A 16,696-nucleotide genomic window follows, 5' to 3' on the forward strand; every position below is an offset into this window, starting at 1 on the left:
TGTAAGTGTTGATCTGTGTGCAGCGTACAAATAAAAGATTTGATCAAAGCCAGAAGGAATTAATTGGTTTGGTCTTTGGTGTTTTGTTTGTTCATCTGTCAGGCACATCAGGACACTTTTTGTCCAAACACAGAAGCAGCTTCTCACCTTCAGAACTGTCTTGTCTCTCAGTTGCTTCCTGTTGGTCCAGATATGCTGAGCCAGCACCACCACCCACTCAGACACACTGAGGCTCCAGCACCTGACGGGGATCACAGTTAGAATGGAGGTTACATACGATTTAACTCAACAGGTTGATAACCAACTCCTCATGGATTGACAAAAACGTACTGATGATTTCGTCCTTTGGGAATGATGTGACTTTATAGAATGGTGACCCACTCTTCAGTCTGTGGAGGGCATTCAACCAGCCACCATCAGCACCAGCGTACAGTTGCCACGCTCCATCTTACCTAAGACGATTTATTCGTATAGATTTTTGGTGTGCACAGGTGCATTATGGGTACATAATGGCTTCCTAATGATGTCATTATTTCCCCACATCATGGTATCGCCAGCACATCACTAACGCCCCACCAGGAGCAGAAGCTCCTGGTTCCGACTCAAAACTGCCCCCTGCTGTTCAAACCACAGAAGACAAGATATTTACACAGCAAAACAATAAAGCCTTAATTTCAATTTAATATTAGAAAATCTTTTAATCAGCCAGAATGAACCTGAATGTTACCCATGGTGTTGCATTCAAATGCAACAATAGCTGTAGGGTAATTCATACACATGACTGCTTTTTGAATGAACAGAATAACTAATAAAAAAATAAGTTGTGTAATCTGTCAATATAAAAAAACATGAATACACATGTTTTCTCCTGCAGTGATTACAACATAAATATCTCCACAAAAATAAAGCAAAGCAGGACTTCAGTTCTTTAAATGTATAAAATGCTAGAACAACAACAACAACAGCAACAACAAAAACAAAAAAACAAACCCATAAAGGTGCTTTCAGTTGTCAGTAACATACAGTGAAACAAAATTCTAAATTTCAATCGTAACATTAACAAAAAACAAATACTGTATACTGAATACTGTCAAATCAAAAAACATAATCTTCAGTCAAATTTAACTATTTGGTAGAACTTATTCAAAATATCTGACATATTTGGATTCTGTGCTATCGGGATACTCCTTTATAAGTCAGGTGAAATGTGTGTTTTATTTCCTGATGTGCAAAATTCTTTCAATCCTGACATCTTTGTCACGATATCGGTGTGCACGATGGATTTTCTGGCTCAAGACTCGTGAGGACAGGCAGGTGGAGAGGGAAGCAGAAGGAGCTGGAGTTTGGATTCTTCTCCTCTCCGTTCTACTGAAACCGTTAGTCCTTCATGAAGAAAGGATGAGCCAGGGCTTTGGCGGCTGAGATGCGGTCGCCTGGTCTGAAGGCCAAACATTGCTGCGAGTAAAGAAACATGTGGTTGAAATATTTGGCTTTGCTTAAATTAAATTAAAATGAAATGATGTCTAGACAGTCAGGATGAACTGAAATAAATTTGACATCATCAGTTCAGAATTTAATTGTTTTCAAATATTTGAAGAATGATTAGCTTTCCAGTGAGCCTCTGCTGGCACGCTAGCAGATTAATCAAGTGCCCATAATAGACTTTAAAGCTGCTAAGCATTGTCATCTTAAATGAATGAGGCAGTGAGTGAAATGTGAACAGGTCCACGCACAGAGAGGAGGTCGCTCCCGTCCGGGTCCAGTTGGTGCAAGGTGTTGTTGCAGGAGCCTTTAGGACCCCAGCTGAGCGAGTAGGACACCGGGCTGTCCTTGGGCCAGTCCTTCTCACTGGGCAACCCGATGACCCTGACAAACATGAGGTGATGAATATTTTAACATTCATATATTCATTTTTCTTCAGGATTAAGCAAAACAAAAGTGTAAAGACCCACTCAAAGATCTTCTGCAGCTGCTGCACCTCTGTGTATCCCTGAAACAGTGGTCTGTGGGGGAACAAATGGAATACAGCAACTTTATCCTTTTGATAAAAGCAAAGTGTTTCAGGTCTTAAATGATTCTCTTTAGAGCCACATATCTCTTCCGGGCGGACAAACCTCCGTAGGAAGAGCTCAGCAAATATACAGCCGGAGCTCCACATGTCCACTGAGGACATGTAGGCAGAGTTCAGCAGCACCTCTGGAGCTCTGTACCACAGCGTCACCACCTGAGCAGAAAGATGGGGGAAAATACTGATAAATGAAAAAGAACAAATGAAAGATTTTCCACCTCTGGAATGCCATACAACAAACGATACACAATGCTGTTTACTAAAAAAGGCTCCAGCAGTAATAAGGAGGTCACGTGTTGTCTCACTTACACCTGGGGTCAGGGCAATATTGAAGGTGTAAATGCGTGCAAGTCCAAAATCTGCTATCTTGACCCTTCCTTGGCTGCTGATCAAGATGTTCTCTGGTTTCAGATCGCGGTGCACCACCATGTTGGTGTGCAAGAAGTCCAGACCCTGCAGCAGCTGCTGCATCACGTCCTGCACCCACAGAAACATTCTTAGTTTGCTGTCTACATATTCGGCCCCTTAAAAATTAAATATGACTCTAAAAATACACTATTTTACAATATTTTGTAAAGACGGGCTCACACCTTGATGCAATCACGGCTTAGTCCAGAAGCAGGAGCCTTAGACAGGTAGGTGGACAAGTCCTGATCGATGTATTCCAGCACCAGTGTGAGGTCCAACGTTTTGCCCACTGACACAACAGATGCATCCAGCAACCTGCACAACATTATATTCATGGGATTAATCAATACATGCACTAACATCAAATATTAAAATAGATCATATAGAAAAATAGAGTCTTATAATCAGTTATGGACTGAATATTTTGTCTGTACTCATCCTTGAAAGATTATCAATGTTTAGGGTGAAAAGGTGTTTTTGTCCTTTCCAAAAATAGAACCTAAATAATAATTTAGTTTCATAATCAAACATCAACAGATATAAAATCTATATTAACACAAACAAATCAAATGCATATTAGAAAATAAATCATTGTCGCGTTTTATCATGACACAGCATACTACTTGCAACCAGTTTGAAATGTACACCTGAACAATAAAGATTTGTTATTGCTCTTAAATTGTTGGCTGTTTTGCAGTCATTCTAAGTAATAGAAATGTCCCCACAACTTCCCAACATCAAGCATAAATGGGTGCTTGTTTTAAGCATAATAATATCTAAATTACTGCATGAGCGGACAGAAAATCAACAAATTGTTGCATTTGAGAAGATCAAAATTATTTTTGCATTTCTACAAAAAATTTTTTTTTAAAATATTATTATGTTTGTGTTAGTTTTCTAAAAAGAGGGGAAATAGATTATTCTTTCTTTCCAACAGTCATAAACTCACATGATTATATTGGGGTGGCTGAAACACTTCATCTTCCGCAGCAGCGCCACCTCGCGGATCATGACGGGAGGGATTCCGTTCTCACAGGCGTCAGGGCGGCAGTGGAACTTCTTGACCGCCAGGAGGCGCTGGTCCCCACCGGCTTCTCGGGCTTTATACACTTTACCGTAGGATCCCTCTCCTACCTCCGCCAGCAGCTCGTAGCATAAAGGTTCGGTCCGGACGTCCATGGTCCTCCAAATAAATCCAGCATCAATCTTAACTTTCCAAATAAACACTCATTTTAGCATCACAAAAGTCACATACGCCATTTACACCCGTGTCATCGTTCAATTTAAATTTAAGATTAAGCTAGCTAACAAGGATGGACGGACTGGGATTCAGATACTAGCTGGAAGAAACCATCACCTGTCGGAGGAAACACCTGTAAAAAGACACGTAAATAATTTCTAGGAAGATGAATTTTGATCTGGTTAGGATAACATTTTGCATATTTAACTTTACCTTAAATTGTTGAGCACATGTTCCCCACCTAGTTTCTCGCCTGCAGGAAAACTGGAGCCAGTATTAAAAAAAAAACTATTGAGAGAATCACACCCCTCTGGATGGACAGCTAATCAGAAAGCTCAATATATATTTTTTTTTCTGGGGGGCCCACAGGTCGGACACGTGTTCCCTGCTGCTGTCAGGGTCATAGTAAAGACATCCCACGTTCATGTGCAACGAATGCACTGATTTCCCTGCAAAAAACCAGCAGCAAACATTCAAAAAGTGGAGGAAAAAAAAAAAAAAGTCTCATTTGGAAAATTCGTAAATGATGAAACCCCAAAGAATCTGTTTACATATTTGGTGTTTTTATTTGTAAACAACAGCAAAGTGAATGTTTTGTTCTTTTAAAGGACAAACAAATATGGCTGTATTTTTGTAAGTAGAAAGAACAGGAAGTTATTTTGAATTGAAAATATATTTATGTAAAAGCATCCTAAAATATCTAAATGACACATTTACACGAGAGATGTGTACTGTAGATAAGATTTACAATAAAATGCAAGGTCATGAATAAAATACGCTTGTGTCTACATGGTTTTGGGGAAATTGACTCGTACTTGACATGTGGAAAAACGTCCATAAATAATATAAAATGTATTTATAAAAGTTCTTTGAATTTTGCTCCGTGTTCCTTTATTAATATTTATGTTGCACAGAGGTGACATACTGGTGTGAAAGGTAGATGGTAAAATCAGCTCATAATGCAAAAACCAAAGAACAAACTTCATTGTTTGTATCTTTTAATGTTAAAAAGCAGCAAAAACAACCTGTTAGGAGTTACAGCAGAAAATACAGCAGTTGAAAAGGTTTATAAAAGCAACTGCTTGTAGTTGATATCACGGTTGTTACAGAGACAGTTTGAGGGAATTCTCATCTGAAAATATAGACAGAACTTAGTGATATCAGTTGTTGAGGTAATTAATACGTCAAGTTCAATCAGATATGAGAGTCTTTGCTTTACTTCTTTGCATGGATGTTTAGTACTAATGAATAACAGCATATAATGCTGTCATATATTTACTCCCCTTTCAATTTGGAATTCATCAGTTTGGTTTTCTTTGCCAGGTTGATGGCGTCCAAATGGAGGTTGCGGTTGAGAATGGATGAACCACAGCTGAGCGCTCCAGCTAATGCTCCAGCAAAGCCACACACGAACACATCCTGACCTGCAGCACAAACACGTGATCAGCGCTGATCTGAGATGCCGTTCGGACCGGACCATCTGTGGATGCTTTTGTTCTGCACACACTGACCTGTCAGGTAGAGGTTCTTCAGTGGAGTCTGAGGTCTCACTGTGGCGTTGAGCTCAGGGCTGAATCGGGCGACGCCGTGATCCGCGCCGTAGATCTCGCCTTTGGGAGCTCCGATGTAGTGTGTGTTTGTGATGGGGGTTCCAGCGTCAATGTACTCGATCTGCACGGAAAAAGAAGGGGGTTTTAAATACAGTATGAGAAACGAATGCTTTACCCGAGAAGTACCACGTTTAGAAGACAGCAGCTCAGAGCTGAGACCTTGTCTCTGGTGATCTTGGGGAAAACCTCCATCACCACCTCCAGAATCGAGTCAATGAACGCCTGTTTCAGCTCCTTGTATTCCAGCGATCTGTTGGTCACTTTGTCGTCCTTCCACTCCTCAAACCACTCATAGTTGGCAAAACTGACCAGGCTCAAAGTGGACTTTCCTAAATCAAGACGACCAAAATTAGGACTCATGCAGGAGAACAGATCACGCTGCATCACATCCAGACATTTGTGTACCTGGTGACCTTTGCTCCCAGGTTGAATCTTTAGCTGATGGAGAGGCGACAAACAGAAGAGGAACGTTTTTGACGGAGTCTTCCCTCTTTCCCTTCATGTATTTATCGACCCTGCAAAAAAAATGTCGTTTCCGTTCAAACACTGGGTCTGATATAACTTCTATTAAACTTCCTAACAAAGTGTGGTAGCTAATAAATAATGGATCACACTTTACATGCAGATCACAGCCTTCTACTGAAATCCTCTGTCACATATATTTATTACACTATTTTACTTGTTTATTTTGTGGTTTTTAGTTTGTGTTTAATCAGTCAGAGCGAAAAACCAGATGAAGACAAAGTGACGAGCATCGCTTACAGTTCATCGAAATTGTTTTCGGTGAAGATCCAGTAGTTGTCTGCTTTCAGACCCAACTCCTCCTTGGTTCCCGTCAGGCCAAGGAAAACACTCAGGCCACCTTCCCCGTTCTTCATCATGCTCAGCTGCTTCTTTATAGCTGCAGGATATAACAGTCACAACTTGCAGAACAACTTTATCAAGAGGTGAGTGATTGAAAACTAGTTCTACTCCTCTATTAAGACAAGTGTCTCCAGACGTCTTGTTCTTGCTTCTCCAGAATGAAGAATTCATACTTTCTATTGAAATTTTCCAGCGGGAGTTCACAGCAAAAATTAAGAAAAAAGTTTTAAAAAAAGTCTTAGTTTTTGTAGTAATTTCTCACCTGGCATCGCCTGGAGCTCTTTGGGCAGTAACTTCTGGTAGGTGTTGAAGATGCCAGCGTTAGAGATAACAACAGGGGCTCGGATGTGAACCTCCTCCTGTCCTTTCATGACGCTCACGCCTGAAAACAGAAAACTAATACATCAGATAACCTTTTTGTGTGATGCATGCAGGAGAGGTTAGGAATAAAACCCACCACAAGCTTCCTTGGCATCATTGAACAGAATGCGGTTGACTGGGGCTCGGACCAGGACGGCGCCGCCCGCCTTCTCGATGATCGGGATCATGTGGTAGGCGATTTCGCTGGCTCCGCCTTTCGGGTACCAGGCTCCGTTCAGGTAGTGAGTGACCAGCAAGCTGTGCATGGAAAAACTGGAATCTTTTGGAATGTTACCTGATGATCGGAGAAGGAAACAAAAGATATGAGCAGAATTCTGACGACGATCGATTGATAACTTTGACAAAACAAGGGTTGGAGTTACCGTAGGTGCCAAAGATGTAGGTGAAGACGGCCCTGAGGTCCTTGTTCTCCGTCAGCTCGTTCACCACCTCCGTCAAGCTGCGAGGAGCCATTTGGAAGAAGAACGACAGGCGCTTAGCCAAACCGGTGTAGACGATGAAGCGGGCCAAGGGGGCGGGACACAACTTCAGAAGAGCCAGCATCCAAATGCTTCGGCCGACTTTCTGAAGACAAAAAAAAAGAGGCGCACAGATGATGATAAAGAATTAAACTGAATGAGACACTTAAACGTAGGTGCAGCTGATGACAGAAATATTAAACAACGCCTGAAGACATTCAGGACTTTTGTCTCCTCTTATTCTTTCAGTTCTGCAGCTGGAGCTTAATTTTTACAAATCTCTATGAGCAATATAAATGTAATTAACAATAAGAGAGAAATGATCAGATGAGAAAAGAAAGTGATATGGCTTTATCTGGGTGTTACAAAAACGCTGATGTAATCTGTCCGTGTTGAATTACGAAACAGTCTGGCTAATAAAAGCGTTGACAATTTCTCCCGACCTTTGAAACCTCTGCCAATATCAGCAACAACATCAACAGAAATATGGATAATGACGACTTTTTTGTGCTAAAGTACAGTTTATTTACACATAGTTCACTGGGAGAAAAGGCAATCTGCAATTGTGTACATCTGGATAACAAAAAAAGGGAATGAAATCACCAAAATCCTACTTTTTGCTACCCCTTAATGCCTGAACAGGTTTTTAATTTACCGGTAAATTGGTGGATAATTAATACTTTATCCTTATACTTGATGAGCAAAAGATCCCACCTTGGCCAGCCTTATGTACTCGTCGATGGCTTTCTCCTCTCCAGGGAAGCATTTCTTTAGCTCCTCCGGGAAGCGTGTCCTGCCACTGTAGATGGGATACCGCCGGCGGTTTTCTGGTGGTCCCAGCACTACGTGGTCAAAAGGATTGTCCAGAGGCTCCCACTGCAGCTGCCCGTTGGTCATCTGGTCCAGCATGCAGCGGAAGGGCTTGTGCTCCAACAGGTCACCGATGTAGTGGATTCCTGAGGGACAGAGGATTAGTGCTGGACTCAAAAAGAAGTTTATTTGAAAACATCACAGCTTTTCCTTTAAATTTAGGTTCTGACATGTTCATGAAAAGACACAGTTCTCACCAACGTCAAACTCAAAGCCCTTCTCGGTGAACGTGTGGCAGCATCCTCCGGCCCGGTCATGCTGCTCCAGAACCAGGACTTTCTTTCCAACTTTGGCGAGCAACACCGCAAGCCCGAGCCCTCCGATCCCACTGCCGATGATGACGGCATCCAGGTTGTCAGGTACTTTACTTGCCAGGAAACCTAATAGAAATGCAATTAGATATTCAAACAACAACAAGGTAGCACAGCAAATTTACAATTTTTTTGATTTCTGAACTAAATGCATGTGGATACTTTGGACTTAAGTAAAAATCAGAAGACTAAAACATGAATTCGATGAAATTTTTGCTTTTGAAGCTTACTAATAATCAGTAACTAATAACATTTCTGATTATCTCAGGTTATCTGAAGTTCATGCTTGAGATTATAAGCTTATCATTTTGAACCCTGAAAAATGTAACTTTACGATTCTGATTTGTAGATGAACTCTGACATTTAAATAACTTCTAAAAATATATCAAAAAGATAGAAAGTGTGTTTTAGGTCTCCTCTACTTATTACTTTCACTTAATTCCCTGCTTCATTTTTTTTGAATATTAATATTTTCAAAATTTTACCTGCATGACATGGGTTTTTTTTAAATTACATAACCATCCATGTGTTTGAATGCAAGTTTTTGCTCATTTGATTCAAACAGCGTTCATTTCAGTGTAATTTAACACAAAGTGATGATTATCTTGATACAATTTCAGTGTACATGTCTTGAGACAGATGGACTATCATTATATGCATGAATTCCAGTTGTATTTGAAAATAAATAACGACTTAGCTCATTGACCTCACCTTGTTTCAGAACTTTTTTCTTCTCTTTGCGGTCGTGAACCATTTCCTTTAACGGTTCACGCGTGTCCGTCTCAAAAGGATTGGGGCCGGAGCTTCTGAAGACATATTTAAATATAAATATGACCAAAGTCAAAGAAATAATGACTACACTGACAAACATTTTGGACAAGGGCCATGCAGGTGTTGACTGCGGCGTGAGCGGGATGTCCTTCCGCGTTCTACACTGACAGGTAACGCCCACGTAGCTGACTGGTTCCCCCTCGACCAATTAGAGAACGTCTAAGAAAGTACCAACCAATCAGAGTCAAATACGGGATATGATCCGGAAATCAGGAGCGAAAACTGTATTTCGTAACTGAAAAGACAAAAGGGGTCGCTTAACCTGCTTGTGCCGCATGAACGCAACGAAAAAAAGTAATAAAATATAATACTTTAGATATTTTATGCACCTTAAATATTTTAATTGTCATAATATTGATCCAATTTTCGAGGGACATCACGAGTTATCGATCGTTTCGTATCTGAACTATTAAAATCAAGTATACAGTACTGTAATGTGGTCATGTATACCAATCGACAAACCTTTTTGCTTGAATGAATGATAACCTACCCAACTTATTTCTGTGATAACTCTTTACCATTCAGCAGGAACGCAATTGCTTGACAAAGATAGTGCAATCTGTAAATAAAAGGTACTGTAATCCTTTTATTAGTCCCACAGGACGAAATTTACACATCAGCAAGATACTTTTTTCTTTTTAATTTAGCAAGTTCCTACCAAGACTTGGTCTATTTCAAGTCTTTAACAAGAAAAATCTTACACACACCTCACAGCAACTCCTAGATTTTATTTTTTTTTACTCCAAAAAAAAGAAAAAAAAAGTTGTATCCCCTGCATCTTCACAGTCTTTTCTTAATGTAACACCACAGGCCCCATCAATTCTTTGACATTTGCTTACAAAAAGAATCAACACTTCATTCGTGCTCATGGGCCAACCTCCCAACATCCATCCCAAATCCTCACACATTAATACTACCTGCATGACCAGTTTATCACTCCACATGCTGAATTGAGTTGAACTTCTACCTGCATTGCTCAGTCTTTGTAATGTAGGCTAATATTATTAATTTTTGTCCTTTTCTAAATAAAGCCAATAAAAGCATACCAGATATTTCATGAAACAAGACAAAACCTTGACCATGTCTACATACAAGAGCTAAACATGTATGTACTAAATGCATGTAAACTTTTTGCCTGATTATCCATTCATGACTATATTTAAGACTTCCTGTATGACTCCCTCAAGCTAGTCTTGAAACTTGTCTTCGACCTCCTTGTTTTCAACCTGAGCTCCTGCAGACTGAGTCAGACAGAATTCAAATCCGTAACGCTGTAAACCTGCTTCTAAAATGTGTTGAACTAGTTTCACCATTACGTCTTTATCTTCTGTGAGGCTCCTTCACATTGCTTCTGATTATTTTATTCACCACGAGCAGGTCCATCGTTATCAGTCTGTTTCAGGGCTCCTTCTATTAGTGCATTAAGCTGAAGGAGGAGTGTGATGAATGTTAATACAGATGAGAACAACTCCAGAAGACCAACGGAGACTCTGGCATAGAAAGTCCTCTTCAAGCAGTGTGGAAATAACTCCAGAATGAGGTTTGAGTTAAAAAAAAAAAAAAAAGACAGATTCAAGCACAAGAGAGATCTTAACAGAAGCCCTTATCTGGTGTCCACATTTGGTATTTATTACCTCATCTTTTTGAGCCTTTTTCTTTTTTTAAAATATTTTTGGATCATTTCAGTTGTTTTTTTGTTTTTTAAATCGCTAAAACTGAAAGATGACATTTTGAATTGCAAAAAGCACTTCCAACAAGATTGACTAAAATAACAGTAGATCTTTTTCTGCATGTGTTTGGGAATAATCTGCAGTAATGCTTGATTATTTACATGTTTTGTACATTTTGAAGGTATGCCAACAGTAAATGTTTGGAACACACTAATCTGTGCGAACTGTTCTTGTGTGTATGTGTGTTTGGTACAATCAAGACAGCTTCCGGATGAAATACAGTTGTCTGGGATGGTAATTACAACGGCTTAAGGTCTATGTGATCAAAGGAGGAGGAAGAGCAGAAGGACTCCTCCCCTACCCCCCCACCTGGCAGCGGTAGTGCAGGTCAAAGTTCAAAAGGTCAAAAAGTAAAAATGGGCGGTGGGTTTTCCAATCCTGAAGAAGGACATTATCCATCCGTTAGGCGGTCGGTGCGACGGTGCAGTCACTTCTGGCCTGTCGGTGACAATATGGCATTGGGGGGTGTCACTGCAGCACCAACCCGACCTGAAACATCAAGAGGCACCAGGAGAGAATTAAGACATGAAAGAAAATCAACAAATTCATGACAATATCATTATAAATGAAAAGGTTGTTACAGACAACATACCTTTTCTGACCCCATACTAGGACACTTCCAATTGTACAGATAATACTGTAGATTCCCATCACCGATGCCAAACTTAAGCTTCTCCAAGAAAGTCTTGTTTTCCATTAGATCCAGTGCATTGAAAACGTCAAACCCTTTCTGTGTGCAGACATTAGGAGACTCATTAGTTTCCTGAGGGTAAAATTTGTCACAGAACAAACACACAAAGACACACACGCCTTTGGAAGACAAACACACACCGCTTTGGCCAGGATGAGGGCATCAGACATCAGGTCGAGCATGGGGGTGATGGTGTGCACGTTGTAGAAGGAGTATGCTGCCTTTAGGCTGCGGTGCACGGGGTGGTTCATGATGGTGGAGGGCAGAGTGTAGAAGCTCAGGAAATCGGTCACCTTACCATCGTTCTAAAAAGAGAACAATGAGATCCAAAGATTTGTGTTGAAGCATGATTTTTGGGACAGTTCCAAACAAAGAAAAAAAAATGTTGCCGGAATTTTTCTTTACCTCAACCAGGTAAGTGTCAATAATGTTCTCCTGGGGCAGCAGCCAGTGTTCTACCTCCTCCTGGTTCATGGCAGGAACCAGGTTGAACTGGCTCAGGTACTCCCGCAGGAGGCGATGCACCACAGGAACGTCCTTCTTGGTCATCGGCCGTAGGCCTTGAGTCTTTGGAGCCTGGAGGCAAGAAAACAGAGAAGTGAGAAATACGGGACTGGTGAAGAAATGTTTGACGAGTCTTTTATTTTTCTGACCTCAGGCAGGCGGTATAACTTCATGGTGCGCTGCATAGTCATGTTCCTGCTCAAGTGGGAGAACTTCACCTCGATTAGTTTGCGTGGGTTCAAAGAGCGATGCCAGTACCTGTGAAGACAAATCGGATTCATACACAGACAGAAGTGTGTGTGCATACACACGACATGGACGTGCCTTTCACCACACCCACCTACACGTGCCCACAGGTTTGGGCAGTACCACTCCAGCAGTGTAGACTGCTTGAAATATTCCCTGCAGGTTGACCCGTCTGGTGATCTCTCTAATCAGAACCGGAGCGACTCGTTTGGAGCGAAGCTTCTTGTGAACGCACAGAAAATTGATCTCCACCATTTTCTTTTCTCTAAACATCAAACAAAAATTATTATGTAAGCAACTCTCTCATGAACAGAAGAAAGCAGCTTTTAGGTGTGAATATCTGACTGTATTTACAGTAAAATGAGTCAAAAATGAAATAACAGGGAAGTTTTTAATGTCTAAAGACCAGATTTTAAACCCTATTTCTGACCATTAAAGTTGTTTGGATTTGATTACACTGCACCGTTAAACATCATAAAATGTGCATTCGGTTTTTGTTACGTCTCAGGAAACTGGAGCAACATTTCCGCGCTGCTTTGTTGTGTTCGCTTACATGTCGTAGATTCGAATGGTTGCAGGGATGGCACTGATGAAGCCCACCAACTTCTGGTTGGAGTTCACCCTCACTCCACAATGCCACTGGGGCAACCAGCCCGGAGGCCGCAAGGCCCTGAGAGTAAGAGACGGGTCGATCACAATCCAATGCATCACAATGTCACCATCACAGGAGCTTAAATTACATTCATTCATGACTTTATTAAGATCAGAACATCAGTGGCGTCTTACCAGAGCAAGAACTCCGGGGAGTAGTCAAATCGGAACATGTTGTCATCGTCTTCAACGTAGTTCTCGTTGAGGAGCGTGTAAAGCTCCTTGAGCTGGTTTCACAAACAGAACAGAGAATTAGAAATAACCTTGACAAACACAACAATGTGGAAAGGATCATCAAGCAGATTGAAGTATTATATTGCTTCACTGAGTTAACAAATGCGAAAAACAAACACGTGTTTACGCCAAGTGCCACACAACCCGTTTCACTGCCAATCCCTCGTTTGCATCAATTCTGGGGAATTATTTAACTTGTCAAGCGTTTCTGACCATAAGCCCACTGCATATGCACACTTCAAATTCAAAATTCAACTTGGAAAATTAAAAACAAACAGTATAGAATCAGCTTTCTTATACTAAGAATTCTGAAAACATCTAACAAAAGTATGCATCAATTTTCTCTGATGAAAACCCCAGCTCTAAAGATGATGGTTCTCACTTGAAGCTGCACTGACAAAACAGATGCAAGTTACTGTATTCATTTATAAACAATCAAAAACAACATAGAACGCATGACAACTGATAAAAAAACAACCCAAAAGCAGCGAGAGGCCATAAAAGAGTAATTTTCTCATGCACATTCCTGCTGGGTTTGTCTTTATATACTGTCTCTCACCACAGCAGGATTCCCCAAGTCGAGGGTGTCCCAGCTGAAGCCCTGTGGGAGGCTGTAGGGTTCCTCGCGAATGTTGTCTTTGTCGGGTTCAATGGAGCCGTGTGATGTCACAGTCTCCCCTGAAGAAAAACCAGATTTTGACACAAAGTTCACGACACAAAACATTCATGTGTGTTTGGTTGTATGAAAATCTCAGACCAAATCTAAAATCCCTGACAAACGTCGCACCTAGCTTGGGTACTGGCTGCGTGTCCCAGAACTGGTAACTCCTACGAGTCGCTTCCTCCATGGTTTTGGCAGGGCCTTGGCCGACGGAGAACAGTTCGATTGCCTTTTGGATCTCCTGTAGCTTATCAGCCGGCAATGAATTCACCTGTTTGAAAGCACAAAACATGTTGCATTAAAGGATCAATTCCTCCACAAACACACTTTTGGTGTGGACTATGATGGCCAGCATACATTTAAATTCTAGATGTTATCACAACTGCTTGTCTGGAGCAGCTGTCTTGAAACCTGAAACCCAATCCACTGCCAAATATGGGTTTTCTTAGTCACATGTAAACAATTGCCTTCAGATGTGGGACAAAACAAGCAGAACAAGATTCTCCTGGTAATTTGTGTGAATGCAAATGTGCTCGACCCTTTTTTTAAAAAAAGGTATTACTTTAAGAAATGATGGAATTCATGCCTTGGCAAGGGGATCCTGAACAGCTTCTGTGGCTCCTGATTTCTTCTTCTTTTTCTGCTTCTTTTTCTTTTTTTTGGCACCAGTGTCATCACCCAGACCCCTGTCACTGAAACAGGACAAAAACAAACGCAAACCACTTTAGTCTGCAGACGTTACATCCTGCTGAAAATTTACAAGTCTACCTGGGATATGCTAACTTCACACACAGCCAGAAAAGTTTTTTGGTATTAAAACATTCACTGTTTTTCACTTGCAAAATTATTTGTCTGTTTATTGGAAAAGCTTCATCAAGAATTCAGAACCATACTATGTTTTTCACATTGCATGTGTTGCTCTACCAAAGGTAAGACAAAAACAAAGGGAAGCACGTTCCCCAAGTCTCTCCTCAATACCTTTTTTAGATGTTATTGGAGATAAATGAGAGGCAATGGGATACAACACTGTTTCACATTCTTATCATGTAAAACCTGAAGAGCAACACCCCCCCACCTGGCCATCCCACTTTCTGGCCTGAAAGAGACTACATACTTACAGAGGATAATCTCATTAGCGTCTGAAAGAGGAGAGTGAGGCCAAGCACTGGCCTGCATTTGTATACCAGCTCAGATGGTGAGTCACATGACCTCAGGACATAGAGTGTTTGGTGTCTACGCATGTGTACAAATGTATGGACAAGGTCAGTGGTTGAGTAACACAATAGACAACAAAACATTCAATAGTTTGTTCCACTGGCTTCCATTTAAATAGCCAGGACTATTATTGGTGTGTGTGTGTGTGTGTTGGGGAAAGGGGGAACTACACACATTGCTTGAAAGAGAAACTGTAGCTCACGTTTGCTTCACTTGCAATTAATGATTACTGTCATCAGTTTCTCTTGAAAGCAGCGATGAGTCATAAAGAAAAACGTGTTTTCCTACAGGAGATAGTTATTTCTTGACTTCACCTTTTATTATGACAATATTGGACATTTTCCATGTGTCCATAAACCTCTAATCATTTAAACACTGAGGACAATTCGAGCTCAGATAAGGCTTCAACTTGTGCTGCAAGGTCACAAGTAGACACAGTTATTTGAAAACATAACAAGCAACAAAATAATTCTCTGTTTCCTACATATTTTCTCTACATATTACATTTGTTCCCCAACACAGAGGAGGCACGTCCGATACAACCTTTGCTTGCAACCACTTGATAAACATTAATCGGAGCCATTTCCACGCACGTACGATTCCCATCACTCTTTTGAAAGGCAGATGCATTCAAGGCTACAGGTTGAATAACAATATTTCATATTTATATGCTATATGGGGCAATCAACAGCTCAGACATGTGTCTTCACGATGCTATAACATCTGAATCGTGGTAGTTTCACTTTTAATTTGGCTGCCTTTAGCATCGAGATCCAGCAAACAATAGGCGTTTAAAACCTATGTTAGCATGCGAGCTAACTAGCAAAATGTCAACTGAGATCGTCATGAATTGCTCAAGTTGGAGGCCGTCAAGAACGGCGAGTGAATAACACATCAAAATGTCAACTTAATAATAAAAGGCTGTGTTTTTTGTGGAAGATGCACATGTAATAACAAGTGCACTATTTCGTTATAACTAGCTTTCGAAAGGACTTTGGTTTTTCTACCCCCATGCAACGCCTTGCTATCAGAATTGTAGAGCTACGCTAAGGCCCGCCCATAAGACGAATTGAACGAACTCTAAGCCAATCAAACCAAAGAAACGACAAGCAAATGCCCTTTCTAACCAATACGAGAGACTCAGATGGGCGGGGACAACTTCCATCGATGGCAACCTGCCCAAGCTGCTCGCCGAGGCTTTAGGTTGCTTTCGCTTCCCTTATGTTTACGCAACGTGACACAATTTAAACAGCAACGCTGCAAATGCCGCGTTCTTACCCATCGTCGAAATGGTGCTCCTCATTTTCACAGTCGCTGCAGTGTCCGTGGTCATCTACATCTTCTTTCTCCGGCATCGGTGCTGTCTCATTCTCATCCGCCATCTTCAACCAGGAAGTGTGAAGCTACCGCGTGCCTTCCGATTGCTTTAAAGCTCCCTCGATCTGATTGGCTGAGGAGCCGTGACGGAATCGTCCTCACTGTTGTTTACTAATGGCCGCCTCCCAGAAGTTTTCCTCAGTCTGATCAGATCCTCACTAAATGTAGCCGCAAGAGGGAGAAGACTAGAACTTTTCGTATACCTCACAACACATAAACATAATTAGAACAAATAGATATCTAAGTATCGATCTATCTGAAACTGATTTGGTATTGTAAAAATCAAGTTTCAATAGTTTCCATTTAAACACACGCCCCACAAATCAGTTCCTTACACTGGAACCGC

At 41.1% G+C, this 16,696-nt stretch overlaps 3 protein-coding genes across 3 annotated transcripts; all 3 read right to left on the reverse strand.

The window, feature by feature from the left end:
• Window positions 1-1,321: 1,321 nt before the first annotated feature.
• Window positions 1,322-3,655, reverse strand: cdk21 (cyclin-dependent kinase 21). Its single transcript, XM_068336724.1, has 7 exons — window positions 3,426-3,655; window positions 2,659-2,791; window positions 2,378-2,545; window positions 2,115-2,224; window positions 1,953-2,003; window positions 1,734-1,866; window positions 1,322-1,455 (listed from the first exon to the last, which is right to left on the reverse strand). Exons 1-7 carry the CDS (start codon window positions 3,653-3,655, stop codon window positions 1,378-1,380), a joined length of 903 nt encoding a protein of 300 aa, XP_068192825.1. The 3' UTR covers window positions 1,322-1,377.
• A 1,028-nt stretch (window positions 3,656-4,683) lies between these two features.
• On the reverse strand, window positions 4,684-9,130 carry LOC137609598 (all-trans-retinol 13,14-reductase-like). The gene is made up of 11 exons (XM_068336723.1): window positions 8,922-9,130; window positions 8,097-8,279; window positions 7,744-7,985; window positions 6,934-7,135; window positions 6,648-6,845; window positions 6,453-6,572; window positions 6,089-6,227; window positions 5,732-5,841; window positions 5,486-5,655; window positions 5,228-5,387; window positions 4,684-5,140 (listed from the first exon to the last, which is right to left on the reverse strand). The coding sequence occupies exons 1-11, from the start codon at window positions 9,079-9,081 to the stop codon at window positions 4,992-4,994; spliced, it is 1,833 nt and encodes a 610-aa protein (XP_068192824.1). The 5' UTR covers window positions 9,082-9,130; the 3' UTR covers window positions 4,684-4,991.
• Window positions 9,131-9,541: 411 nt separating this feature from the next.
• Window positions 9,542-16,356, reverse strand: LOC137609555 (glycylpeptide N-tetradecanoyltransferase 1-like). Its single transcript, XM_068336650.1, has 12 exons — window positions 16,252-16,356; window positions 14,345-14,450; window positions 13,885-14,029; window positions 13,657-13,775; window positions 12,999-13,090; window positions 12,766-12,882; window positions 12,307-12,477; window positions 12,116-12,224; window positions 11,868-12,038; window positions 11,603-11,767; window positions 11,364-11,501; window positions 9,542-11,260 (listed from the first exon to the last, which is right to left on the reverse strand). Exons 1-12 carry the CDS (start codon window positions 16,353-16,355, stop codon window positions 11,240-11,242), a joined length of 1,458 nt encoding a protein of 485 aa, XP_068192751.1. The 5' UTR covers window position 16,356; the 3' UTR covers window positions 9,542-11,239.
• Between the last annotated feature and the right edge of the window lie 340 nt (window positions 16,357-16,696).

Source organism: Antennarius striatus, chromosome 16, assembly GCF_040054535.1.
Source record: "Antennarius striatus isolate MH-2024 chromosome 16, ASM4005453v1, whole genome shotgun sequence".
Taxonomy (NCBI): domain Eukaryota; kingdom Metazoa; phylum Chordata; class Actinopteri; order Lophiiformes; family Antennariidae; genus Antennarius; species Antennarius striatus.

Coding starts and splice junctions, on each gene's coding strand:
- cdk21 (XM_068336724.1), bottom strand. CDS start 3,655: ATGGACGTCCGGACCGAACCTTTATGCTACGAGCTGCTGGCGGAGGTA. Junction 2,225..2,377: donor ATATTGCCCTGACCCCAGGT/GTAAGTGAGACA, acceptor CTTTCTGCTCAG/GTGGTGACGCTGTGGTACAG. Junction 2,004..2,114: donor GCTGAGCTCTTCCTACGGAG/GTTTGTCCGCCC, acceptor GTTCCCCCACAG/ACCACTGTTTCAGGGATACA.
- LOC137609598 (XM_068336723.1), bottom strand. CDS start 9,081: ATGTTTGTCAGTGTAGTCATTATTTCTTTGACTTTGGTCATATTTATA. Junction 8,280..8,921: donor GAAAAAAGTTCTGAAACAAG/GTGAGGTCAATG, acceptor CATTTCTATTAG/GTTTCCTGGCAAGTAAAGTA. Junction 6,573..6,647: donor TGATGCCAAGGAAGCTTGTG/GTGGGTTTTATT, acceptor TTCTGTTTTCAG/GCGTGAGCGTCATGAAAGGA.
- LOC137609555 (XM_068336650.1), bottom strand. CDS start 16,355: ATGGCGGATGAGAATGAGACAGCACCGATGCCGGAGAAAGAAGATGTA. Junction 14,030..14,344: donor TTCAGGATCCCCTTGCCAAG/GCATGAATTCCA, acceptor GCTTTCAAACAG/GTGAATTCATTGCCGGCTGA. Junction 12,225..12,306: donor AAACCTGTGGGCACGTGTAG/GTGGGTGTGGTG, acceptor TTGTCTTCACAG/GTACTGGCATCGCTCTTTGA.